Source organism: Curcuma longa, chromosome 21, assembly GCF_044706935.1.
Source record: "Curcuma longa cultivar G26 ecotype Majalengka, Jawa Barat chromosome 21, ITB_CL_G26_1.1, whole genome shotgun sequence".
Classification (NCBI taxonomy): Eukaryota; Viridiplantae; Streptophyta; class Magnoliopsida; order Zingiberales; family Zingiberaceae; genus Curcuma; species Curcuma longa.
In genome coordinates, this window is record NC_133881.1 from 381,166 (window position 1) to 407,991 (window position 26,826).

Below are 26,826 nucleotides of genomic sequence, written 5' to 3' on the forward strand. Positions count from 1 at the left end.
AAACTCTAATACAATTAATTGAAGTATTAAGATGAATACGATAATCATTCTGCATTTGCTTTGATTGTTTGTGCAAAATTGATTGAATATGTGCATCTTGATTCATCAAAGTTTCACAATCCATTCGAGCTTTATGATGTTCACTATCATGTTGGCCAACATGAATGGTTTAATCTATCTTTACTCTTTCAATTTGTGAATCCTTCACTAACAAAAGTCTCCCCTCCTGCTTGTTTTCCTTTAGTTGTTTTGAAGAGATAGCAATATAAACAATATGCGACATCTTTTTCTATACTATATTCCAACCAATCACCAAATTCCTTAAACCAAGAAGGATTGAACCATCTAAATTGACTTACTCCAAATTTTCATTTTGGGAATTCATAACATGAAGGTTGACATGAACTTTTTTACAAATATATCCTTCGAACTTGATACCTAATGTTAGCATTATAAGAATAAATTGGAATCCTTAATCCAGGATCTGTGGATAATTATGAAAAATCAAATTCAACTGTGACATCTGATGAGTTAGGATTTTATATATATTTAATTGATTTATTTTTGAGCTTTTACATAAAAATAAATTATGAAATGAATCGATTCGTTCGTATTTGTCCTATATTGCATGATTTGAGGCTTGATTATAATTTTCATGATTTAATGGCAATTTTTGCATTAATTGAGTTTTAATTGATTGTAGGGTTCAAATCGGACCAAGCTCGAGCTCAATCGCGATCGAATCGAGTTAATTTACCCAAATTGATCAAGCCCACATGGAGGACATGACCTAGCTCAAGCCTGATCGAGATCCCTGAATTTTTCACAAACCCTAGGCCACCCTAAAACCCCAGATCAAGCTCCATCATCGGATCAAGAAATCAACGACCCAGATTCTTCAATTAATCAGAGTATAAAAACCCGGATTAAAGGAATGAACAGTGGCAGCGCCACTGTTCACCATCGTCCTAACGCCATTCCCCTGTTCACTAGCGTAACTCCACGGCGAGCCCCGTTCACCCAAACTTCTTCCATTGCAATCCTTGATCCTTGAGGAGTCAAACGCCGGTCGATTGGGTATATTTCGACGGCTGGAAGGGCGTAACGGAGAGGATTTTTTCGACGATTCCGACCTCTGTTTTCGGCGTTTCCAGTGGCCTGCTGCACAATCCGAGTCTGAGGTTCGTGGAGGGGTTCTCCTAGGATTGCAGAGCTTGCTTGTATCAACAGCAACACCATCAGAGCAATCAGAAGTGGAGGATTCCAGTTTTGCAGCTTAAACTAGCTTCGGGCAGCATCCTATTTTGTTCAAAAAGGGTTTTTCAGGGCTAATCCGGGTGCTGGCAGCGAGTAGAACACCCAGAGATTGCGTGGAAGACTCTAGAGGGATTATTAGAGCCACATTGTGGGTTCAATAGCTTGTTTGACACCAAGCTAAGGAGAACAAGAGGAAAAGGGAAGGCTGGATGTTTATTTAGCTGTTATTGAACATTTCAATCTGTAGTTTCGAGTTTTTACTGCATTTTCAGCTAACCATTGTTGGTTGTTTGAGTTTGGTTAAGTCCTAATGCTAGTTTAGCTGTTTTTAGATTTAATCTCATGCTATTAGTTTCAATTTCGTGTTAATGGTCTCAATTCAGGTTCTGATAACATAGGGTTTGGCACTGTTCCGTGCCAATCCAAATTCGAATGTATCAGATTGTTTGTTGGCTTAGCTTCAGTATTGGTTTGTTTTTGATAGTTAATTGTTGCTGATAGTTAGAGTGCATTTTTGTTTTGCAAGCTAGGTTAGATTCTTTAGAACTCCATTTCTTGTCTTAGTTAACTTTTCTCTTAGTCCTAGTTTGCTGATTTTCTTTAGTTTTTGTCTAATTTTCTTTGCAAAGCATTTTACATCTTAGTTACTAATTTCAATAACTTGTTACAGTTCTGATCATTGCATTTTAGATTCATAAACATTAGTTGAATTTCAAATTCTATGAATTGAGTTAAAGTGCATTTTCAGATTTAATTTGATACCTTGTTCCAATAGTGCATCTTAGATTAGCAAAACTTGCATTCTGTTCTATTTGTTGATTTCAAATTTACATTTCATTTTAAAACCCCAAAAACCCCATTTTACATTTGAAAACCCTAAAAAGAACGACATGTAAGCTCAATTCGCACGATTTTCTACTAGTCCTTGGAAAAATACGACTCGAGGCCCCTATATTTCGTTTACTTGTATTTATCATGGGTTTTCGATAAATTTATAAATTCCAATTTGCAACCCTACTCGTGACACACATAGCAAATCTAGGGTTGTCAAATTTTGGCGTCGTTGCCGGAGAATCTAGTAGAAATTGTTTGATTTGAGTTTATGAATAATCTCCTTTATTGTTTCTTTGATTATTGTTGGGTTCTAAAATGTACGGAAATTCATTTTATCAACAATCACATTGTCAACCATTTCAACAGTAAAATTTTTATTTGCAGGAACCTTATCAAGGTTTTCAGCAACAATTTCAAGGTGGACAACCTCCATATGAATTCCAACAACCTTATCAAGGTTTTCAACAAGTTAATCAACAATTTCAACATCAAAAACAGAATTTTCAGCAACAATTTCAGTATTCACAGCCTCAATTTCAACAACAATTTCAGCAACCATTTCAAAATTTTGAACAACCCATTCAAAGCTTTCAAAATCAGAATTTTCAGCAATTTTCAAGCAATTTTCAGCAGCCCCAAAATCAGAATTTTCAAGGAAATAATTTTCAACAACATTTATAAAATTTTCAAGGAAATTTTCAGCTTCAAAATCCATCATTTGATGCCCAAAATCAGCTTCAACATCAATCATTTCAAAGTGGACAGATTTTAAAGAATTTTCAGCAGCTCACCTATTTTCAAGATTAACAAAACTCAATGTTATATACGAAAAAAATTATGGGGTTATTTATAAACAAATTACTCTAATGGTTAAGGATGTGAGGGATTAATAGAGCCCAATGAATAGTAATTAAATCAACCCACTAATTCAAGTAGAAGCCTAAATAACCAGCCAATTCAAAGGCCCAATTGCAGCCCAATTAAAAAGCCACTAATCATCCTTGGGTTAATGGATTCGGGTTCAGTTTACACCCGTTAACCGCCCCGCCCGGTAAGAAAACTCATCACGACTTTTTCTTCCCCGCTCCGCGCAACCGTGACGCCGCGACTTCTTCGCGCGCAACCGCGTCCTCGCAGCGGCCGGGTCTGGCGGAACCGCTCGCGCCGCGTCCGCCGGAACAAACTTCGGGTAGGAAGGCTTTAAAAGAAGCCGATCGAAGGTTGAAGCTGTAGGAGAAAACCCTAGCCGGAATCGTGCCTGTCGCCGCGCCCTGCTCTGCCCAACGCCGACGCCGGCCGTTGTCGCCTCTTCTGCCACCAATCCGCCGCCACCGAGTCCCTCTCCCTCCCTTCCTCCGTTGCCAGCCGCCGCCCTTTCCCCTGTTTCTCCTCTTCCTCTTCCTCTTTCTCACTGTCGCTGCATCTCCTCTGCTCGAAGCCGCCGTCGCGCCCTGCTCAGCACCGCCACCAGCCGCTCTCTGCCGCACGAAGCCGCCGCTACTTACTTCTTCTTCCTCCTCTGTTCCGGTGGCCGCCCGAGGGATAGCTCTGCTGCCGCCAAACCACGAAGCTGCCGCCGGCCGCCAACAAAGCTCTTGGTAAACAGTTTACTAATTTGGGTAATTAGATTAAGGTTTAGGTAAATAATTAAATTAAATTGATCGGTTAAATTAGTTTAAGATTTAGTTAGTAAATTGATTAATCAGTCAGTTAATTAGTTAATTAGTAATTAATTTCTTAAATGGAGAACATGATTAAAAGGGATCAATTAGGATTAGTTAATTTATGTGGTGATAAGTATAGATAGATTTATTAATTCAGGTTATTAATTGATTTAATTAGTGGAGTTAAGTAATTAATTTACGGAGTTAATTATTAGTTAATTTGATAATTGATTAACATTCATAAGTTAATTTGGTTAGCGGTTGGATTAATAAATGAGGAGTTGATTTGGAATAGGATTAACTTAGATTAAAGGAAATTTAATTGAGTTAGATTAACCTTAGGATCAATTAGGATTTTCCTTGATATTTAGTAGTGTTGTATTTGTAAATTTCAGGATATTGATTGGTACAGAGAGATTCTTAGTGCAATGGTTCGTCAATTAAGTGGGTACCTTCTATCCTTGGACTCTTAATCTTCCCTGTGCATGAATAAATAAATATTAAATTGATATATGTATATTTATATATGTATAATTGTTTTAAAAGGGGGTTAAAATGATCTTTAAAATATTAAAACAGGGTTAAAATAATTAAATTATTAAAGGGTAAATAATTGATATATTTTCTGTTCGCACATGGGTTCATCTGAGGGATTTAAAATAGAAAAGGGTGGTTTCAAAATTCAAATAGATATTCTCATTTACTCTACTATTGATACTTGTCTTTTATACTGCTTGACCTTTTATTTCTCATATTGTTGATATTTTGTCAGGTTGATACTTGTCCTTACCTGTAAATCTGATTGTGATACCTAAATGCATGAATAATATTTAATTTGGTTGAGTTGGTCGTTTAGACCAAATCATGAAGATACATACTGAGAATGTAACAGATATAACGTAAAATGAAATTGATAAATATTGAAAGGTGTTAACTATGAGTCTAGTTTTGATACCAGAGTTATATACCAGAGTACTAGACCGTACACCTGAGGAGGGGTGCGAGACGTAGTCCTCGGTCCAGAGCACTTGACCGCCCACATATCGTTGTGGTAGCGCGGAAGCCGCGGTCAGTGTTTATCCTGTCTTCCACCGGTGAGGGCTAGAGAGAAAGCCCGTACGTTAGATAACGTATGCGACAATATATTCTGAAGAGGCGCTGTTAGCCTAGATTATGAGATTTTTATTTTCTACTCTGATGATATTGGCTCCCGTTGTATTGCTTATACACCTGTTAACACCGATGATATTAATTATTCATGATGAGATTATACTGATGATAATTTGATATAGCATGATTAAATAACCATGATTGAGAAGCTATCATAATGGCTGATATATTATGATAATTAAGTTGAGATATGAAATTAACATATGAACTGTTACTTGATCAATGATAATTGAAGATAATGATACAGATATATAGATATATACACTTATTATGTATACATGGAGAACTCTAAAAGGAGCTTAAAATGACATTGAGAACTATGATCTACTCTCTTTTCCTTGGCTTCTTAAACAAGATTAAATTCATGCACATCTTTCCTGATTACCCACTTAGCCTTTGGCTAACTGTCTACATTCTTTGACCTCTAGTTGCAGGCACAGGTTAGTAGATAAGGACTATCGGAGCTTGGAGTTCTGCCGGACTGCCCCCATCTCACAGCAAGGCGAAATTGGTTTTCCTTCATATACTTTTGGGATCGTTGAGTTCTTTCGTATGTTTTGATTTGGATTTTTATTGGTTGTGTGGTTTATGGAATTATCTATGGATTTTATGGTAAGCTTTATCGTAGTGTTTTGGTATTGTCGTTAATGCATGTGTTTGTAGTATTAGGTGTGTGGTCGTCTATTTCTTTGTGGTTTCGGATTGTATTTCATATCCGTGATTTTGTCGTTGTATTTCTTTACGTTTCCGCATTCATAACTTCGGACTTTCGTTACTTTACGAGTTTATTCGTTAATAGTTGTGTAGAATTAGAAATTTCTTTCTTATGCATGTGTAGGATGTGTACATGGCCATGTGGGTCATCTTTGCTTTTGTTCATTTATGTAAATTCATATTTTGTTGTATTCATGTTTGTATTCAGGGAATTGTCATAGATACTGGGGAGGTGCTGTCGAAAATTTTCGGACGGCCTCCCGGGTCGTGACACTCAAACTCAAACCAAGATGACTATGAGGATTCTAGTGAGTTTATTCAACAACAACAAAGGATGGAGGAGATGATGCAACAAATGGCAATGCAACAACAAAATCTTGAAAGGCAACTTGGACAATTTGTAAGTAACATGAATCTAATACAAACTCAAAGATCAAGTCCAATATCTTCATCAATTAATCCTACAATTTTGGTTGAAGAGCAAGAGCAAAACAACAATTTTGAGAACTTCACAGAAAACACAAAAACACAGGTTGAGTTTAGTCCGGATGATGAAGAGGATGCATTGGTGACTGAGGAAGTTGATATGGAGCTTAGTTCTGATGTACTTGCAGTTGAAGATGACAAAATGAGTATAGGGGATTGCACTGAGCCCCAGGGATCACCATTATCGATTGATGTAGCAGAGGATTTAGAGGACAGGATGTATAAGTGTAGGGGATTGCATGGAGGCAATACCCCAAGAATCACTTCCTTTTATTATACATTTATTTGAGTCAGAGCAGGAATCCTCATCTGAGGAGGATGAAGTTGTGAAGTCATATAATCAACAATTAGGGCCTATTTGTAATCACTCCAGTCTTTGCCATGCTTCAGGTACCTCCTATTCATCCATGGTTAGTATTCATGCCCATCATTCAGAAAATAGTATTTGATTTTGTTGGATGTGATTCATTTCTTTATACATGCCTTACACAGTTTGATATTGCTATTTCTGATTTTTCTTACTCCACATGCGTGTGGAAGATGGGTTCTTTCTTTGGTCTTGTAGATTTATTCAAAACCTCAGATTGTACACTTTCATGGTTGATAAAGTGTCCATTAATGCTGAACAAGGCCCCAACAATTCAAGCAACAATCGAGCTTCCAAAGTGGGTGCTCTATCTGAATCACCTCTGACCACCTGAGATACCATCCAAGGAGGTGAAGAAGTTTGAGAATGAAACTCAGCATAGTCATGACAATATTATGAAGATGCTAAACTCACCCTGATCCATTCCATTGCGGGCGTGGATTTTATTACTGAATCGTCTACAACCGTCAGGACTTAGGGGAGTTTGTTTCAACATTACACTTCCTTTTCATTGTCAATACCATATGTAGTTTTTATTTTACATTTTTAGTTTAAATCAGTAATAAGTTTCATTTTCATGAGCATGTTAAAAAAAAAATACCATTGCATGCATGGTTTAGGGTAGGGAATAAATGTATCCCCCTAGGACTTTTTTACATCATGTTAGAAGCTCTTGAAAGAGAATTAAATTTGATTGATTATTCTAGGAATTTAAATCCATCTTCGAAGCGTGCTTCGAGAAAAGAAGAGATCAGATTGTGAGAGTTTTCTCCACCTTCGAAGCGTGCTTCGAAAAGGAGGGTTTTCATAGTGAAAAGGTCGTTGGTGTGTGTGTGGATCCTTGGATTAATCACCTCGTAAGAGGTGGATACCAAATAAACAACCGGGTTAGCGATTGTTCTTTATTTTTGTTATTTGTCTTGCTTCCGCTAACATTTTCGTAGAGAAATTCAAAAAATCGCTATTCACCCCCCTCTAGAGAACGCATCGATCCCAACAGACTATAGATTTTATACATCTTGGATACACAAAAAGGAAAAAAACTATAAAAGGTTAGTTTTCTAAAATAATAATTTTTATTTTTTAAAACTTAAATTCTTCGTCGATTAATATTCATTTATTTAATAATAATTTATGAAATTATATAATTGCTTCTGTTATAGCTCGATTCAATCAGGAATGGATAATTTAAATCGCTTCCGGAGGCTTATTGATTTTCTACATTAGGTCATTAAAATATTTTGCTTAGATGATCAATTTAGAAAGTTTTAAATCATCTATGTGCTTTAGGTTAAGACCCTTAATATGTATAGATTACAATAACATACTTCCTTAGACCACAGAAATCAAGTGAAAAAATAGGCAACAAAATACTTTATCTTTGACAAAGAAAACTAGAAAAACATCATGGAAAAATCATCGGATGGACCCCGCACATATTGATAACTTGAGAAATTGCACGTTGCAGAGAGGAAACTTAGAAATTTTATTATTATAGGTAGGACACGATGATTTAGGTGGTATTCATTTCTTCTGCAACTCTGCACCATTATAACTAACTCAGCTATGTCAGTACAATGCAAAATGAGAGATGTGTGCTATGAGTTAGGCAATTTTGATCAATGTGATGAGGAATGATTTGCAAACAAAGAATTTTAAGTGCAATAATGAGTTCAGGTAGGAAGGCATTTTAGTTATTGTATTTTGAAAAGTTTAGTATTAAAGTATGGATGTTTTGATCAGTATATAATTATAAGATGCACATTTTCCTCAATAATTAGGATGTGAAAATTTAAGAAAATGTGGCACGAATATTATACACAAATTTTAAAATTAGGAAGTTGACGAGAAAAAAACTGACAAAAGAAATGTTTTTTTCTTGTTTTTTTTTGTTGGAGAAGAAGAAGAAAGATTCTTCTTTTCTAGGTTTTCTTCAAGGAATTACTGGAATCCACTCGTAGCGGCCGGCCATGGGCACGTCGTTGACGACGTCGAAGTTGTACCTGCGACGACGCAACGGAAGAGATGAACGGAAAGACAGATGTTTAGGCATCTAAAGTTGCTAATGGGAGGTGCAGATTCAAGAATTTTGTTTGTTTCAGGGTTTAATTAAATTACCTCTCGGCGAATCGATGCTGTAGATTTCTCTCCGCCGTTGCAAAGAACGCTTCCAGCTCCGCCTCCGGCGGCGTTGCGGCCACACTAGGTTTCATGCAAGGCTCCAACTCCACTGTCGATTCCACATCGCTCGCCTCGTCGCGGTCGCTCTCGTTGAAGGAGGCCATTGCCTCTTCTCTAAATTGACATAATTACGGAAGGCTTCAATCTAAAACATGGAATTAAATGGGCGGAAAACAGAAAAATTACAAGATGAATTAGGGAAAATTAACCTTTCGCCGTTCCAGTGGAAGAGCAAAGCAGCATCACGTTGCTGCCGCCGAAGCTGAGAAAAAAGATAAGGGATGAGAATTTTAGCTCTTTGGAAGCAACCCATGCTGAATTATGAAGATAATTTTACTTCCGACGACAGCGATGGCGTCGTCGATGCTTCGGAGGAGGTGTCGCTGGAGCAGGGGGAGATCCGACCGATTTCAGGGCTCGATTTGTACCGGACTCCGCCTAAATTCCCAGGAACGGTTCCGTAAGTCGGAGTCTGGATGCCAACGCGTCGTTTCCGGTGTTCCCGGTGGGAGATCTTGCGCTCCCGCTTCGTCACGACCGCCCTCCTCCTCTCCCGACTCCGGCGCCTGAACACTACGTCGAGGCCGGACCTTCTCGCCGCCAATTCGTCATTCCCTCCGCATTCCTTCGATCGCTTCCCCATCGCCGTTTTCCGCCGCGCCGCGAGAGATAGAAATGGCGCAAGATAGGGGCGCTGAGGAGAACCGATTTGACGGCGGGGGTGGATATAAAGGCGATCGGCGTGGACCTCTTACTCACCCTCTTAACGGCGATCAAACGGCGCCTTCACGGATACGACGTAACTCAAACGCATACGGCGAGATCCCGATACCTGACTGTACGATCGTGATCGGGCGGCCAATAGTTGGAATCCCGAAAACGGCCGTCCGTCGCAATTGCGTTATCAAATAATTACGTCGGCAAATGTACGAGCCTAACGGTCCCAAAAACAGCAGATCGAAAACGGCTAGCAGCCGTCGGTGCTGATGTGATCGAGATCATATCGTCCACGTGGAGCGGACAGGGACGAAAGGGGGTGACGTAGCGGGCGCATCGGAGGAATCTTCTCTTTTGGACTCGGTAGGCAACAACTGGTCTGTGGGTGGGATTGGCGGTGGGAGCGAGTCACGGGGCGGTGGGGACCAGAAAAATCCAACGACTCGGAGGGTGCACAACTGGGGCGTCGTTCTCGCGTGTACGAATTCAGCAGTTGTATATACTGATGAACAAGGCGAACGGCGAGGAAGACGACGGCGGGATGAGGGTGACTATGGACTTTGTGATTGATGTCAATGCTTGTTTATATATTAAAATGAATCATTTAGTATTACTTGCCAGCCATAATTTGAGATAAATATTAATTAATTTCTTCCAATATCATATCCACTACATTTGATAAATTTGGGTTATAAATAGGTTTCTTCCAATATCGTAGCTACCATCTTTTATACATTTGATTAATCTGCTGAAATTTAGCTTATGGATCCCACCACCCCACCACACCTTGCCTCCTTGCATGCAATGGTCGACTCAGCACCCAAAAGTGGATCCTTGCCCACACAACGCTAGAGGATCAATCTTCCCCTTCCTTTTTTCTTTACAATTAGGAACAACGTATCCCTTTTGAGTGCAAGGATCTAAAACGCATGTATGGTCATCCATCTTCCACCAATTAAATTGAAAATCAAAAGCCAATAATGCATCCGAAACGATATAAACATCGGTTGAGTTTGGAAACACTAGCTTGCTTAGGAAGTACTAGTGCTAGTCAAGATCCATCCACGCAAAAGATAAGCTTTATGATCTCAAGGTGGTACGTTCCCATGAAGCCAAGGAGACAATGGGGTGGTAGCTAGGGCATTAGATATTTGGATGGAAATCATTACTTAGCTTGCGATGACAAACATTTCATCTACAAAATTGTCACCAAATCCCATAAAGCAAATCTACAAAATGTTTCTGTCTAATCGTTGCCTTCTCATCGTCTTCTTCTTCGTAATCTTCATCTTTTTCTTAATGGTCAATATGATTTTATTAGCTAGTGTTATGTCCTTATAGCTCTTTTTGGCTTTTGAATTTGCTCTCTCCGAAATTCACTTGCAATATCATGAAAATCTGGTAGTTAAAAAATTGTCTGTGTGGAGGAAGAAAATTGCTGAGACTTTTTTTCTAATGAATTTGTGCTTGGATTTAAAGTGATTAATTACTAGATTATATTCAACCCATCCTTAGCCGGTATATATAGATTAATCCTTACCCTTTGGTCGAACACCTCATCCAAGTTTTTTTTTTTTTTTGAGATATTCGGATTGCTTGGATTAAGTACATTCTACTAATTCAAGCATTGGTTTATCTAAACCTATGGGTTGAATTGGTCAAACCACTCGAGCTAACATGTAGGCATGTGCGGCTTCTTAACAAATTAAACTAGTTGTTCGACGAATAGAATAACTTAATTACCAAATGCTTACTATGAAATATAAAATATACATGAAAACTTCAATTCCTTTAAAATTTTAGATATAGGATTAAAGTTTCACTAAAAAAAATCTCTTATCTTTTTAATTCTTTTACTTAACTTTTTTTTTTGACAATATCCTTGCAATTCTTGAAAATCATAACATTCTTTTTCTTTTTTTCCATTATATAAACAAACATAAAAATGAAAAGCCATTAGAGCATGTGACTAGCTCTTAGCCCGTACGTGGTTGTTAGGTCTCACCTTGTGTGCCTTGTATTCTTTTCTCCCTCCCATGTACTGTAGTGTGAAGGGGACCATGTGAATGAAGGAGATAGCTATCAGAGTAGATGCCCACCACCACCTTCATATTTGGAGCTGCCCCAATCATTGAACACCTACTCCATCACAAATATGCAGGATTAAATGATGAAGGGGAACTGGACTCTACGTATAATTATCAACCGCTCTAAGTTTCTAATATTTCTATTCTTCTATCCTACACAAACAAAACATAATCACAATCTCAAAGATTTTTTTTTAATTTTTTGCAGAAAAAAAAAAATATATATATATATATATATACCAACTGCATGAGCAATTGCCATGGAGTGTTTGCTATTCATTTATGAATGATAGGGCCTGTGGAAAGGAGGATGGGGCAAGCCTGCTGTTTGTGGTCCTAGGAAGGATGTCACAGCCTTTACTGCTTTTATGCTGCTAAAGGTGGTGGGAACTTGCCTAGCTGCTCACCTCGATGGTTTTGACAAAGAAAAGAAGAAAATGAATGAGGGTGCATGGATGCAATACTGGCACAGGGAAATGACAAGAACAGTGGTGAAAGAGAAAGCACTGACCTTAGCTTTTGTGACAAACATTGTGGGTTTCAGCTTCCTCTCATGTCCATGAATGAACCAAACATGTTCTCAGTAAAAGTTCCGCTAGTGCTCTTGTGGTCCTCTCCTTCAATTTTTCAAATCCTTTCAGAAGAAGAAACTACTAGCATGGATCTTGAATCAACTAGGGGAGATGTAGGCTCAGCGAGTGAACTAATGCAGAGTTAGATTGTGGTAGTCATGGTTTTAGTTTCTGAAGAAACTGAATTGTAACTATAGTACAATCAATGATGAAAAAGGAAGAGATGTATATGTCGATATCATCACAAAAAGAATGAGAAAAGCTTCTTTGGGCTGATATGGAGTGATTACTGGCTGCTGAAGACTTTCTTAGTAGAGGAAAAAGTGAAAAGGAAAAGAATGCCATCAGCCAAGATAACAAACAACAAAAGAAAAAGGAAGAAAAAAAAAGTGATCATTCAGGTGTTTCTTATATGCCAGTAACAGTTTGGATTCAACCCCCTCCCACAAGTTACCACTTACATGTGTGTCCTTTTAACCGGAAAACAGAGTTAGGATTATGTTGATAATTCGTGTGATGTGTAGTAGGCCATGTAAATGACTGGTGGAGAGGAAAAGCAGCTGCCAATCTGCCGATGAACAATGCATTTGTGATGTTGATGATAGGCATGCATGACAGCCTGCAAATTAGAGAATTTTACTGCTGAGTAACAAAGGCCATGAGGTCTGTCTGTGCTAGACAGATATTGACCTTATGGTGCTGCTCTCTGAAGAACCACTGCTTTTTGTCAACTGATATATGTACTTAGGTTGAGCAAAAAGGGATCAAGAAAATCAATTGCAATCGATCCAGTTATTGCACATCGAAGTCATCCTTGAGGACAATCTGTGGAATGCCTACTGAAATAAGAGACTATATATGCATGAAAATAAAAGAGTGTATACCCTGATGTGTTGGCTTAAATGTTTAGGCTGAGCTTTATTCTATTCTTCTTCTACCTTCCTTGTTATGATTGCAAGTGTTTAAAGACTAGATTACAGTGGCAAAGGATCAAAATTTCATTCGAATCTACGGAAGAAGTAGACATGTTAAGGCTGATACCAATTTGATACTTACACTAACAGATTTAAGATTTGATGTTCCAGTATCTGAGATATCTCTTCTAACCTGTGGAGATTTTGCTTTACACGAAACCTATAAGCTTGTTGGCTAATCCTATAGTTTTATCCAAGGTTAAAGGCCTCATAGCTATGAGTTGAGATATGAAGGGGATAAAGAGACTTTGTCTTCTTCAAAAAGGATTTGCTGGAGTATGTAGTGTCCTACTTCGACTTTAGGTACAAGGTTATATCCTAATTAAAGGTGTTAATTAAGGTAAAGTTTGGATTTGAGAATGAGCCAAGTTAAACAAAGGTAGCTTGTTATGTTTAGTGGATATGTTTCGATGTGCTTGGGCTTGGTTGTGGTCAATTGGGGTGTTTTTTGGTTCTTTTAGGTTGAATGAGGATCAAGTTGAACTTGTGTTAGGCGCTTGATTTAACTCAAAATAAGTGGTTTATAATTAAACTGTTTGATTTAGGAGCAGGTTTGGCTTAATGGTAAATGGAGTTTACTCCTTGATAAATCAAAAGATTCCATCCATTTGCATGATCCCTCTCATGTATATATGGAATACTCCGTCGCTCCTCTTGGAATTTATTTGTTAGGGACCCTAGATCTCTTCTCTCCACTCAATTTCCATCTCATCGAATGTGAGAGGACTTTCATCGTTTAATATCCATCCTTATTCTGAGGTGTTTGACAAATATTTTGGAGGAACAATGACAACCATCTAAGAACGTCTCCTCTTCAAAAACAATATATTTCTATTAGTGATAGTGCCCTAAAAATAATTAAATTATAATAAGAATCACAATAATATAATTATGTACCATCACCATGTAATGAGATTATTTTTTTTATTATCAATCTTGTTATTTTCTATATAACTATTGAATTGTTATAAAAAATCCTAATAGTATCACTTCTTTAGTGATAGCTCAATTACAACTACACTAGAAGAGCGTTGCAATTTTAAGACATAATGTTGACTTTATGGTATGTATATATTATGTTTTTTGCTATGTCATGGTAGCAAGTGATCTCGCGACTATAATTATGTTAATTTCTGGATAAGTATGCAGATAGGCTAGAATGGTCCAGACACTTGTTCACGAATTGTTAATTTGCACACTCCTTAAAGATAATTGTAAAAAAAGATAAAAAAAAAATCTAAAAAGCACTCAAAAATAGAGTTAGAATGACGTCGGAGGTGAGTCCCGACAAGTCACTCCGATGCTCAAGTTAGGATTTTGTATGAGGAAGGAGTTTAAAAGCTTAGAAAAATTGAGGTTAATGTGTGCGTACCTGTGACCATGGGTATGAGCCCTCTTTTTATAGTAGTTGATCTATGAAATATTAACATCTATTTTTAGAAAAATATTCTAAGATACTTGTTTTAGTTTAGAAGGATTTTGTCAGTTCTTATCCTTTGTAGATATTTTTCTATTTTTTTGAACGAAATAGTCTTGTGTTCTCTTGATTGTGTAGGCTGATCATCTCTTGGGATTAAGTAGATGCTTAAGGTTTGACACGTGATGTCAGAGACGTGTCAAGACCGGAGCTCAAGGTCGGACTTGAGTCTGAAGAGGTCAGCACGAGATGTCGAAGACATGCTGAGATCGGAGCTTGAGGGCGGACTTGCGTCTAAAGAGGTCGCCACGAGATGCTAAGATCGGAGCTCGAGGTCGGACTTGCGTCTGAAGAGGTTGGCACGAGATGCCGAAACCGATACTCAAAGTCGGACTTGCATCTGAAGAGGTCGGCACGAGATGCCGAGACCGGAGCTTGAGGTCGGACTTGAGTTTGAAGAGGTCGACATGAGATGCCAAGATCGGAGCTCGAGGTTGGACTTGCGTCTCAAGAGGTCAGCACGAGATGCTGAGATCGAAGCTCGAGGTCGAACTTGCGTCTGAAGAGGTCGACATGAGATGCCGAGACTGGAGCTCGAGGTCGGTCTTGCATTTGAAGAGGTCATCCCAAGATGTCGAGGTCGGAGCTCGAGGTCGGCCTTGCATTTGAAGAGGTCGTCCCAAGATGCCGAGACTTGGGCTTGAGGTCAGACTTGAATCTGAAAAGAGGCCGGTATGTACTACTGGAGCTTAAAGTCAGGAACTTGATCTGTAACCAAAACTAGGACTATTTACATTTATCCTACTACTCTCTCTCCGTCCTTATTTTAAGGCCACGTAGCCATCTCGGAGTATCGCGTGATGAACACGTGGTCACTGTAGGATCGTTGAGAGCGCTAGAGGGGGGGGGGGGGGGGGGGGGAGGGGAGGGGGAGGGGGTGAAAAGCGCTATCGGTAGCGTTTTTGAATTTCATAAAATCGCCCGTAAATTCTTGCGATTAGAGTTGTAAATGCAGTGGAAAATAAAAATACAACGAAAAGCACATGAGTGTTTTACCTGGTTCACAACCATAGACTGTTACTCCAAGGCCCACGATCAGTTGACTGTTTATGTTAGACAACCAACTAAATAACTCCCCTCTTACGAAAGAGAGTTAGCGATTACAAAAATATTAGAACGGTAATAACGATACTGTTCTTAGAAATTAAGTACATAATCTTTAGAGTTACTGAAGTAATAAAGATGTAGACTTCTCGTGCAGCACTTTGACGTTATGATGACGTTCCTGATTGATGCTTCGCATACAGACGGTCGTCGGTTGTCTTTGGAATGATACCTTGAGGGGTCTTCCTCAATGCTCTTTTATTGGACTTTTCGGGCACTTGGAAGCCTTTCTAGGGGCCTCCACGCTGTCCGCCGATCCACCATCGGCGCTGCTGACTAGGCACTTCTAGGTGCTTGTATCCATTTTCGGGTGTCTGTATGCTGACGTGGAGGTTCCGGATGAACTTTGACTTCTGCAACGCTTATCCAGATCTGGGCATCTGGAACCATTTCGGGCGCCTGGAAGCTGAGGTGTCTTGACCACTAGGACTTTGCCATCTTACTGCTTCGCTGGCTCCGTTCTGCTGACGTCTGATCACCTGTAACCAATTCGGGCACCTGGACTTCGGTCCCAGGATCCAGATAAGGACACCCGGAATCGAAGTTCCCTCCCTTCCTTTCATGCATTATAAGTTAGGACAAAAATAAAAAGTAACAGAAAAAGATAATAGTTTTACAACTATTTTTTATCTTGATTTTGGATTTCTATTGAAATCCTGGTTCAGATCGATGCTTACTGTTCCCACCCTAGGAACACGCCCTTACCCACTCCACTCGGGAGAATTTACCTGTTTGCCAATTAAGTCCTCTATACTTGTTGGACTTTCCGCTTAGCCTCGATCCTCGGCCCCCAGATTTTCTGCTAGATATTTGATCCGCCTGACCTGCCTAGATTTCCACTGCCAGACATTTGACCCACTTGACCTGCCTAGACTTCCACTGCTAGACATCTGATCCACTTGACCAGCCTAGACTTCCACCTAGTGCACTTGATCTGCCAAGACTTCTTACCTAGTCCTCCAAACCAGGACTTCCACTGCCTAGCCTCCAGCTAGGACTTCCATTGCCTAGTCTTCAGCCAAGATTTCCATTGCCTAGTTTCCACTAGGACTTGCTTGTGCCTAGCCTCAACTAGGACTTTCCTGTGCTCCCTACACACTTAGATCAGCTTGTTAGTAATCACCACACACTTAACTTGAACCTCTTACCATTATCAAAATTAAGGTTCGATCATCTGGTGCTCCCTGCATCAACAATCTCCCCCTTTTTGATTATGGCAACTCGAGTTTCAAGTTAAGAAAAATATTTTTGAATTAAAAAGAATGACTGATTCATGCATGAATTGAAATTAATGCAGCATGATTTTTAACTCCCCCTGAATTTAGACTTGGGAAAAATTAAGTTTTAAAATATAATTTTGTACTCTCCCCCTAAACTTGACATGGTTTAGTTTAATCAACTTGATACAAAACCATTCAAGTCCCTTTTTAATTTTTTAAAAAAGTTTTGATACTTGTAAAATATTTTTAAAATTTTAAATAAAGAAATATGTGTATTTCTCCCCCTTTGATATAATAAAAATTAAGTAAAATATATATGTATATAGTGTTGATGCAGTCTGACCCTAGTCAGATCTGTATCTGACCCGAGTCAGACCTGAGTCAGTTTTGTTGTTTGACAATGATTTAAGTCCAACTAAATGGGAAGAGATTTAAGTTTAGATGAGCCGAGTTAACCGAGATATCCGAGTAAAGTCTTTGGGTGAGCTCTTTTCTAAACATGTTAATTAATTAAACAAAACTAATTAAGTGTTTAGTTATTTAGACAAAACACGTTTTCAATTAGTTTAATTAATTAAACAAAACACATTTCTAATTAATTGAAAATACGTTCTCAATTAATCAAACAAACCACGTTATAAATTCAAAAGCATGCATGCATGGATTTGCAACGGTGATTAACTTGATAGCTTACATGATTTAAAAACCCATGAAATGCTTTGGTCGATCAGTTGATCGACCAGCTTGCTCTGGTCGATCAGCTGGTCGACCGACCGCTGGTCGATCAGGACAGCTGATCGACCGCTGGTCGATCAGGGCAAGCTGATCGACCAGCTGGTCGATCAGCTCCCTGACGTCGACCGCTGATCGATCAGCGAGCCGTGATCGACCATGTGGTCGATCAGGCCCGACGTATCCATGGAGTTTCTGCCCGGGAAAGCAGCATCTTGGCCGGGAAAATATCAAGCTTGCCCGGGAAGGAGATTACTTCTTCGAGAGAAATGAGGCCGGGAGAGGAAAGGTGTTGGCCGGGAAAGAAAGCCGAGAGAAGTTTGGCCGAAAGAATGCAGTAATGTCTGGAGAAGAGTTTCTTGGCCGGAAGCAATAAATTTGCCCGGGAACTTGACCGGGAGGAATAAGTTTTTGCCCGGGAGAAGTAAGATCTTGCCCGGCAAGGAGATTAACTTCGTTGAGAGACGTTTGGCCGGGAGAAGAGATGTTTGGACGGGTGAAACAAAGCCGAGAGAAGCTTATCCGGGAGAATGCTTGGATAGCCTGACTTTTGTCCGGAGGAGAATGTCTTAATCGGAAAAGTGAGATCTTGCCCGGGAGATGTAAGATCTTGCCCGGGAAAGTGATTATCTGATCAGAAGAGGAAAAACCGGGAAAGTATTGCCCTTGACCGAGAGATAAGAAGACTTGGTGGCTCAGGACTATGATAGCCGGGAGTGCTCGTGGGCGAATGGAGAGAGCTTTGGTAGCTCGTCTCCGAATTGGTCCAGAAGGAGCCTTTGTGGCTTAGGACCGAAGTAGCCGAGAACTTGGTGTTCGTGGGTTAATGGAGAGAGCTTTTTGTAGCTCGTCTCCGAGATGGTCCAGGAGGAGCCTTGGTGGCTCAGGACCGGATTGGCCGGGAGCTTGGTGCGAATGGCCGGATGGTCCGAGAGAGCTTTGGTAGCTCGGCTCGAGACCGTGAGCTTTGGTAGCTCGATCTTCAGGGAGCCTTGGTGGCTCAGAACCTGAGTGGCCGGGATGGTCCGAGAGAGCTTTAATGGTAGTTCGGCTCGGGACCGTGAGCTTTAGTAGCTTGATTTCAGGGAGCCTTGGTGGCTCGGAATCTGAGTGGCCGGGAGCTTGGTGCGAATGGCCGGGATGGTCCGGGAGAGCTTTGGTAGCTCGGCTCGGGACCGTGAGCTTTGGTAGCTCGATCTCAAGAGGAGGGCCTTGGTGGCTCGGTCTCTTGATTCCAGGAGGAGGGCCTTGGTGGCCTGGTCTGTTAGGATCGGTTGAATAGCTAGAGGGGGGGGTGAATAGCGTTTCTCGATTTTTCTTGATCTTTCTCTGCACAGAGATTAGCGGAAGCAAAAATATAAAAGAGAAAGACAGAGATCAACACTAACCCGGTTTATTTTACTTGGTATCCACCTCCGCAGAGGTGACTAATCCAAGGATCCACACGCACGCACACACCCGATGCACTATGAATCTTCTCATTCTCGAAACCTCGAAGGCGGAGATGATGTGCTTCCGCAAGTGCACGGAATATCGCCAAGTAATAAAAAGATCGAATCCACAGGGACCGTGGAACTACTTACTAAATCTAGCACAAAAAGGTGGAGAGAATATAGATCATGAGTTGTGTGGGGGAGATGGGAGTGTTTTAAAGTGCTTTATCCTAAAAGTCGGAGAAAGGGATCGACTGTGACACTGATGGGTGAAGCGATCCTAGGATTTCGGACTCCTCAGAGAATGGATTAATCGACTTGGATCCTCTACCTTTCCTCAATAACTGTTCAATTGTAGGAATGTCAACCAAATTATCCAATTCAACCTCGTCAGGTATCCTCGAATTAAATCATTGGTGTTCTTACGTCACTCGTTATTGGTTTGAAACGGTTCTAGAAGCCCGGTTCAAGGTCTGCCCGTGTCACTCAGGCGCCCCGGAAATACTAAAAGAACCCTATCCACTGTCACTGGATATCCTTTTACAGATCTCTCCCCAATAACGAATGACCGCTAACTATTCCTCATAAGAATTCAACTATGTATTAGGAAACCCTTCGGAATCTCGCCCGGTTCAAGGTCTGCCCCTTTTACAGAGCGCCCCGGTATACGGCCTAATGATTCCCCAATTCATAGTAAATCCCTACCCTCATGGATTCACACACACACAATTTATCATCAAGTACAAGCATAAATCCACAAAGCAATGCACAGTATTTCATAGAAAACGGTAGATTAATCAAATCCAAATACAATCATCCATTACATCTGATTTATCCTACATCCTAGAATCTAGGGAAATCTACTCCATAGTGTGGAGAATACAATCCAAAGGAAAGAGAGAATACATCTTGTTCCCAAAGGTAAACAAAGAAATGCAGGAAACTAGACTTATCTTCTTCCTCGGAGTGAAATCTCTGCGTAGATGAGATGGAAATGGTCTGGAGCAGTCGGATCGGTGATGGATCGTCGAATCTCTCTCCGAAATAGGCGTCGGCGGCTCTAGAACAACTCCGGTGGCTCTCCAAAGTCTCCCCCCTTTCCTAGGTCTCATTAGAGACCTATTTATAGTGCAGGGTTCGGAAGCAGCACGCCCCCGTGCACACGGCCGTGCCTGGAAGGCACGGCCTTGTGTTGGCTTCGGGCACAAGGGAAGGCACGGCCGTGCCTTGGGGGCACGGCCTGAAGCTGTGAAGTCTCGGGTCTGGGGCACGGCCGTGCCTCTTAGGCACGGCACAGACATGTCCTTCTTCTGTTTGATGGCACGGCCGTGCCTGGGAGGCACGGCCACACACTGGCTGGAGCTGAATGGCTGGACACGGCCGTGCTTCTGAGGCACGGCCTGCTGCTTGGGCTCTTCTGTTCTTGCACACGGCCGTGCCTGTGAGGCACGGCCTTCAGCAGAGGCTGGCTCCAAGGTGAAGACACGGCCGTGCTTTGGAGGCACGGCCATGAACTGGCTTGATTCTGTTTTGAAGCACGGGTGTGCTTTTGAGGCACGGCCTCTGGCTGCTGCTGAGGGGATTTTGGCACACGCCCGTGCCCATTGAAACACGGCCAGAAGTTGAATAGACATGGCCGTGCCTATGAGGCACGGCCCTGTCTTGCCTGATCTTCAATAATACTCCGTTTTGCCCGTTTTCGCTCCAATTTCCACCCTGAAACATGTTAAAGCACGAGCAGATCTCCGAACTAGGAAATGTAGAATATATGCCTAAATGCATGAATAAGGGATGCAACATACATAAGAATAAAGCAATAAGCTCAGAAAGATGTGCAAATAAAGCATGAAAACAGGTATACATCCTACGCACATCACGGTAGACTCCACATCAGACTGGAGTCGACTCAGCTGGCGACCCGAGTCGACTCAGGTAGCGGATAACGAGCGGGAAGGAACAGTTATCAGGCTACGTCAACTGAAGTCAACCCAGATCCACAGTTGAGTCGACTCAGGTGTAGTATATAAGTCATGCGCGAGTAGCAGCCAAAATAACAACTGTTTTCTCTCTATTCTTTCGACTCGCTCGTGCAAATTTTGTCAATGTCGGCGCCCTACATGATATAGCTCATCCCGGAAGACGCCGCTTCGCCAAGTTCGTCGTTGTAGGGGAGATTCAGCTTAAAATTTGGTAACACAGTAGTTAATTTCATACTTTTAATTGTACTGGATTTATTGGAAGGTTTTTGTACTCGTTAAACTTGTTGCCATAAGGGGCAAGTTACTTAGTGGATTGCCTGCAGTAAACGGTCAAGGACCGTGGGCCTTAGAGTAGCAGCCATGGGCTGTGAACCAAGTAAAAATAAAGTGTCCATTTAACAACCGACAACAAACTCCACTAGACTACAAAAATGGAAACTGCACAAGCGAAATTAATACAACGATAAAATCCACGTATACACGATAATAAAAAAAAATAAAATCCAAACACATGAAGGAAAATAAATCCATGACTCCTGCTATGAGATGGGGGCAGTCCGGCAGAACTCCAAGCTTCAAGACAATATCCTTATTTGCTACCTGAGGAGATAGAAAAATCCCAGGGTCTGGGTGGTGAATATAAAATACTCAGTGGGTACTAGAATGGAAGTGCACAACATATATATCAACATGGATATCAAAGGTAAACAGTCTCTATATGATACTTAAGGAACAAGGTCAATATACTACATACAACTAGCAGGTATCATACAATACGAGAATAATGTATGTCATGTCACAAATGCAACAATCATATAACAACAAGTGCACAACCACAATCATATAACAACAAGTGCAACAACCATAAATGCAGTAAACAACTAACAACAAATGCATCCATGGTCACTGTCTACACTTGCCACCCCCAGTCACCCACCCAGTGCAGTGAACTAGGACGCCAAACAGGACAAGTACTGCACAACCTTCAACAACAGACCACTATACGTGAGTGGGGAGCGGGGAAAATGTCACTGTCTGCACTCAACATCCCCAAACACACACTGTGCAGTGAACTGGGGTGCACGACAGGAATTACCCGCTCCAACAATAGATCAGCTACATGTGAGGGGGAGGGGCAGTATTCCAGGAGAGCTATATAGCTAGTCCTGGTAGCACCCACACTGTGCAGTGCTACAATGCTCTCATCCACACAAGTAGGTGAGAGTTAACAATAACAATATGTTATGATGCTATAATGCACAGTTAAACAGATAACTACTACATCTACCAAGGTATACACAACATCAATCATAATAAGTTAGCACCGATCAACAATAAATAAGGAGATTGTATTGATAGTAACAAGATCATATTAAGGTCAACAGTAAGTATCAAGCAACGAATGCAATAAGGGTAGCAACAGGATAATAAATAACGGATAATAAATCATGCACTATGAAAAGACCTGTGTTGACTAAGTAAAGGAGTACCCACCTGATTGATGACTCGTCGCCATAAAAACCCCCAAATACAACCGGATCCTCAAGTCAAGGTCCTGCAAATTATAAAATAAAACATCATCTAAATATAATATTCTATCAAAGAAAATCCTAGCCGATTCTAAGGTTAATCTAACCCAATTAAACTTAAATTAACCTAATTAACATAACTCGGTCGGATTAACCCAACCAAGTCTAACTAAATTCTAGTAAACATTAACCAGATCAAACACTAACTTAACCTAGATCCAATTAACTCAACTTGGCCGGATTAACCCAACCAAGTCCAATTAACACCACTCATCACACAAACCCGATTAAGTTCAATCCATACTTAACCATAATCATTAAATTAATCTAATCTAATCACTCAACCGGATTAAGAGTTAACCCTAACCTAAATCATCTCATCATTTCCAATTAATCTAATTAAACTGATTAATCAATTATTAACTAAATATTAAACTAATTAATATTTTAACTGACTCATTATTTATCTAATTAAACTTATTTAACTCTAAGCAAATCTTAATCTAATCCACTTGAACTTATTCTGGATCAGACCAACCACCATCAGACCAATCACCAACCGATTTCCAACAGAACAAGAATAATCTATAGTCTGAAAATCCCAATAGCATCGATCAAATCCAACAAGCCCTGGTTCCACCTAATTTCACAACAAACTCACCCTAGATAAAATCCAATCTCACCGAACTCAATAACCTAGAACAAGCCGCGAACATATTAGGGCCAGAATCCACTAATCTGGCAAGAACAAGAAAAACCCTAATTCTAGCATATAGAAACCTGCCTAGCAATAAATCTGAACTTGAGGAGAGATTAGAAGAGTTACTACTGAACTCGAAGGGCTTGTCGCGGCTGGAGAAGATGATGAGTGCGATCTCGGCGTCGTAGAAAATGGAGGACGAGATGAAGCAGTGTTAGGACTCGCTGATGGAGCTCCGGTCTTGCACCGGAGAGGTGGTGCTCTTCTTTGACGGATCTTGGTGGTTGTGGTCGGAGGCGGAGTGCCCCGACCACGCGTTCCTGAACCGAGACCTCAATGATCTATATTGGTGGCTGTCGATTTCGGTTGGAGTAATGTTGGATCTCCCGCTGGTGAATCCCTTCGGGCCGGAGAGCCCGGGTCTGGAAGCGGCGATGCACGAGCTGATGCTTATGGTGATGGGGGAGAGGGATCTTCTGTGTGACGAGGCGACGGAGTATGCAACACGGCAGACAACGGCAGCGTGCAACGTGCAGTGTGCGGTGTGCGACGGAGGGTCGCGACAGACGACGACGTCGGATCGCGACAGGCGCGGCGCGAGTAGGGCCGAACAGGGGGAAGGAAAGAAATCGCGATTCCCATTTTAAAGAGGAGCTATAGTAACCCGGTCTTTGGGTTGAATCGGTTGGCAACGCACATGGGATGAACTAGTGGAAAGAAAATGGCTGAACAAATTTTTAACCTAGGGTTTACTGTATCAATTGAATCGGTTATTGTAGCAATCTGGGTTCAACACAAAATCACTTGGTTCGCTAACCAAATGAACTCCGATTTGATCCAAACCAATTTTGTTCAATTCATCTTCACAAGACGAAACTTCTCATCCCTTTCATTTTGTCAAAATCTCTTCCATCACAAACCAAACCAAGTTGATTTAATTTGGTTCAAAACTGACTCGTTTGGTTCACTAACCAAACAATCTCTAATTTGATCCAAATTAGTTTCATTCATTTCTTCTTCATAATACGAGTTCCATTCTCCCCTACTATTAGAATTAATTTCTCGTATCTTACATTCTCTCCAACTAACAAAAATTTGATCTCTAAATTTACTATCTACCTACTATAGTGCTAAAATACTATACTTCGAATGACCGATCTCTCGTTCCACTGTGCCTCCGCTCTGGTCGTAGCATCAATGTGCCCGAATTTTGCACTGACCGGCTGGGTAGTGATGAATTGGGATTTTATTAATTTTAAATCGATTTATTCTTGGAATTTTACATGAAAATGCCTCCGCTCTGGTCGTAGCATCAACGTGTCAAACTCGAATTTTGCGATCGCGCCAACACGGAGGACATGACTTAGATCGAGCGTCAAAATTTTACAATTTTTTGGAAGCCCTAGGCTGGGTACCGTCGGATTCAAAATCAAAGGCCCAGATTTTGATTAATCACGGTATTTAATCAAAACAGTCTGCGAGCGTTCCCTGCCCCGCGACGTATCAATCGGGCCAGCTCCTTTCCAATTTTTCCATTTCCGTTGCAATCCTCCATCCTTGAGAAGCTTCGAATCCTGGAAAGGTCGCTCAACAGCAACACCATCGGAGCACGAAAGAGGAACTCCTGAAACTCGTCTGCACATCGGAGAGGGTTTTTCCGGGCTGAGGTGCTGGCAGCGAGCAAGACACACAAGCGACCGTCTTGAATGAAGGGCTCCAAGAGCTTGTTGACACCGAGCTGATTGAAGGAGAGGGGAAGATTGGATGCATTGTTTTTTTTTCATTACTGCATTTCTGAAATTTTGTTCCTGTTTTTCAGATTCCAGCTTTGTTCATTGTTTTTCCTTAGCAACATCTATGGATTTGGTTTACTTAATCGGAACTTAATGTTTCTTTGAATTCTAATCTAGCCATAGTTTGTCAAGTTTCCAATTTTTAGCTTGTTTACTATAGGATTGAGGTTTTTGCCGGTTTATTCTGTAGGAATTAAGCAATAGTTTATATAGAGTTTCTTCCTAATTTACTACCATATTAGTTAGGATTTGAAATAGCCTTCATTTTTGTTTGTGCCAACGCCAACCTCTTGAGAATGAGATCTGTTCACTAAATTGAATTGATTGGTTTCTGCTTGCACCAATTGCATGAAATTTCCTAGTTTGCATTTAGGTTAGGATTCTCACTTCTTGCATTTAGGATGTCTATTTGTTTTGATTTATTCGATTTTAGCATTTAGGTTTGGGCTTTGATTAGGAAATAATTTTTGGTTTCAATTGAGATTTCATTAAAAACACAAAACCCCCATTTTTATTACTAGCCCTTGGAAAAATGTCGACTACTGCATTTGTTTGTATTTATCGTGGGTTTTCGATAAAATCTATAAATTCTAATTTGAAGCCCTATCGTGACAAAGGCCATAATGAGATACATCACTCTGGCTGAAGTTGACTCTGAGATACTGATGTCGACTAATGAATGTACTGATATACAAAGGCCATAATAATATCAAATATCGTCTGCTAATATTACTACTATAAATTTCTAAGAAACGATATACTAGTTAGTCTTATTTACAATACTTGAAGAGCTCATGCCACTGTCTGTCTCATCTCACAATCTGGATCGAATAAACCAAAATACGATGACAAATCCGAAAGAAACAAAAATGGACTCCGAAATCATACTCTGATACCATAAAATTGGTATCAGATAAACCATAAATGTAAAATCCCAAAAGAACTGAACTTGCTCTAATACCATAAAATTGGTATCAGATAGACCAAGAATACGACAAATTCTGAAAGAACTTAACCTGCTTTGATACCATAAATTTGGTATCAAATAAACCATAAATGTAAAATCCTAAAAGAACCAAACTTGCTCTAATACCATAAAATTATCACATCCCGAGAGACGACCATTTGAAAAATTTCGACAGCAACTCCCCTGTAATAATTCAACTTTCCTGAATACATAATAACATAGGGCCTACCCGGCCACTCAACAATACAATACATGTGTTTAATCTACTAAACTCCATGAGTAAAGGCCCACACGACCACTTACTAGTACAACACATGCATGTAAAAATACCACAATAACAAACCAACGAGGTGTTGGTGCAGGGAGCACCAGCATATCGAACCTTGGTTTTGATAATGGAACTAGGTTCAAGTTAAGTGTGTAAGTTAGATTGATATGTTGATCTAAGTGTGCAGGGAGCACAAGTTTAACTAAGTCCTAGTTGAAGCTAGGCACTGAAGTCTTGGCATAGTCACAACACCAAGTGAAGTTTGGGCTGGTCTGGAGGACCACGCCGCAGTAGAAGTCTGGGTTGGTCAGGAGGACCAAGCCGCAGCAGAAGACTGGACTGATCGGGAAGGATCGAGTTGCAGCAGAAGACTGGGCTAGTCGGGAAGGACTAAGCTGTAGCACAAATCCTAGGGGCCGAGGATAGAGCCGAGCAAAAGTCCAACGAGTCAGGAGGACTCGGTTGGCATCAGGTAAATTCTCCTGAGAGGAGTGGGAGAGGATGCGTTTCCGAGGGGAACATTAGGCGTCGATCTAACCCAGGATTTCATTGGAAACCTGAAGTTAAGATCCTGAGTTGGTTCCAGAAACTGACTCAAATA

The 26,826-nt window shown here is 40.6% G+C and overlaps 2 protein-coding genes across 2 annotated transcripts; one reads left to right on the top strand and one right to left on the bottom strand.

The window, feature by feature from the left end:
• Positions 1 to 8,293: 8,293 nt before the first annotated feature.
• Positions 8,294 to 9,356, bottom strand: LOC141815614 (uncharacterized). The gene is made up of 4 exons (XM_074703563.1): positions 9,011 to 9,356; positions 8,883 to 8,935; positions 8,611 to 8,787; positions 8,294 to 8,495 (listed from the first exon to the last, which is right to left on the bottom strand). Exons 1-4 carry the CDS (start codon positions 9,314 to 9,316, stop codon positions 8,426 to 8,428), a joined length of 606 nt encoding a protein of 201 aa, XP_074559664.1. The 5' UTR covers positions 9,317 to 9,356; the 3' UTR covers positions 8,294 to 8,425.
• Positions 9,357 to 23,424: 14,068 nt separating this feature from the next.
• Positions 23,425 to 23,844, top strand: LOC141814438 (uncharacterized). The gene has a single exon (XM_074702399.1). The coding sequence runs from the start codon at positions 23,425 to 23,427 to the stop codon at positions 23,842 to 23,844; it is 420 nt and encodes a 139-aa protein (XP_074558500.1).
• The last annotated feature ends 2,982 nt before the right edge of the window (positions 23,845 to 26,826 follow it).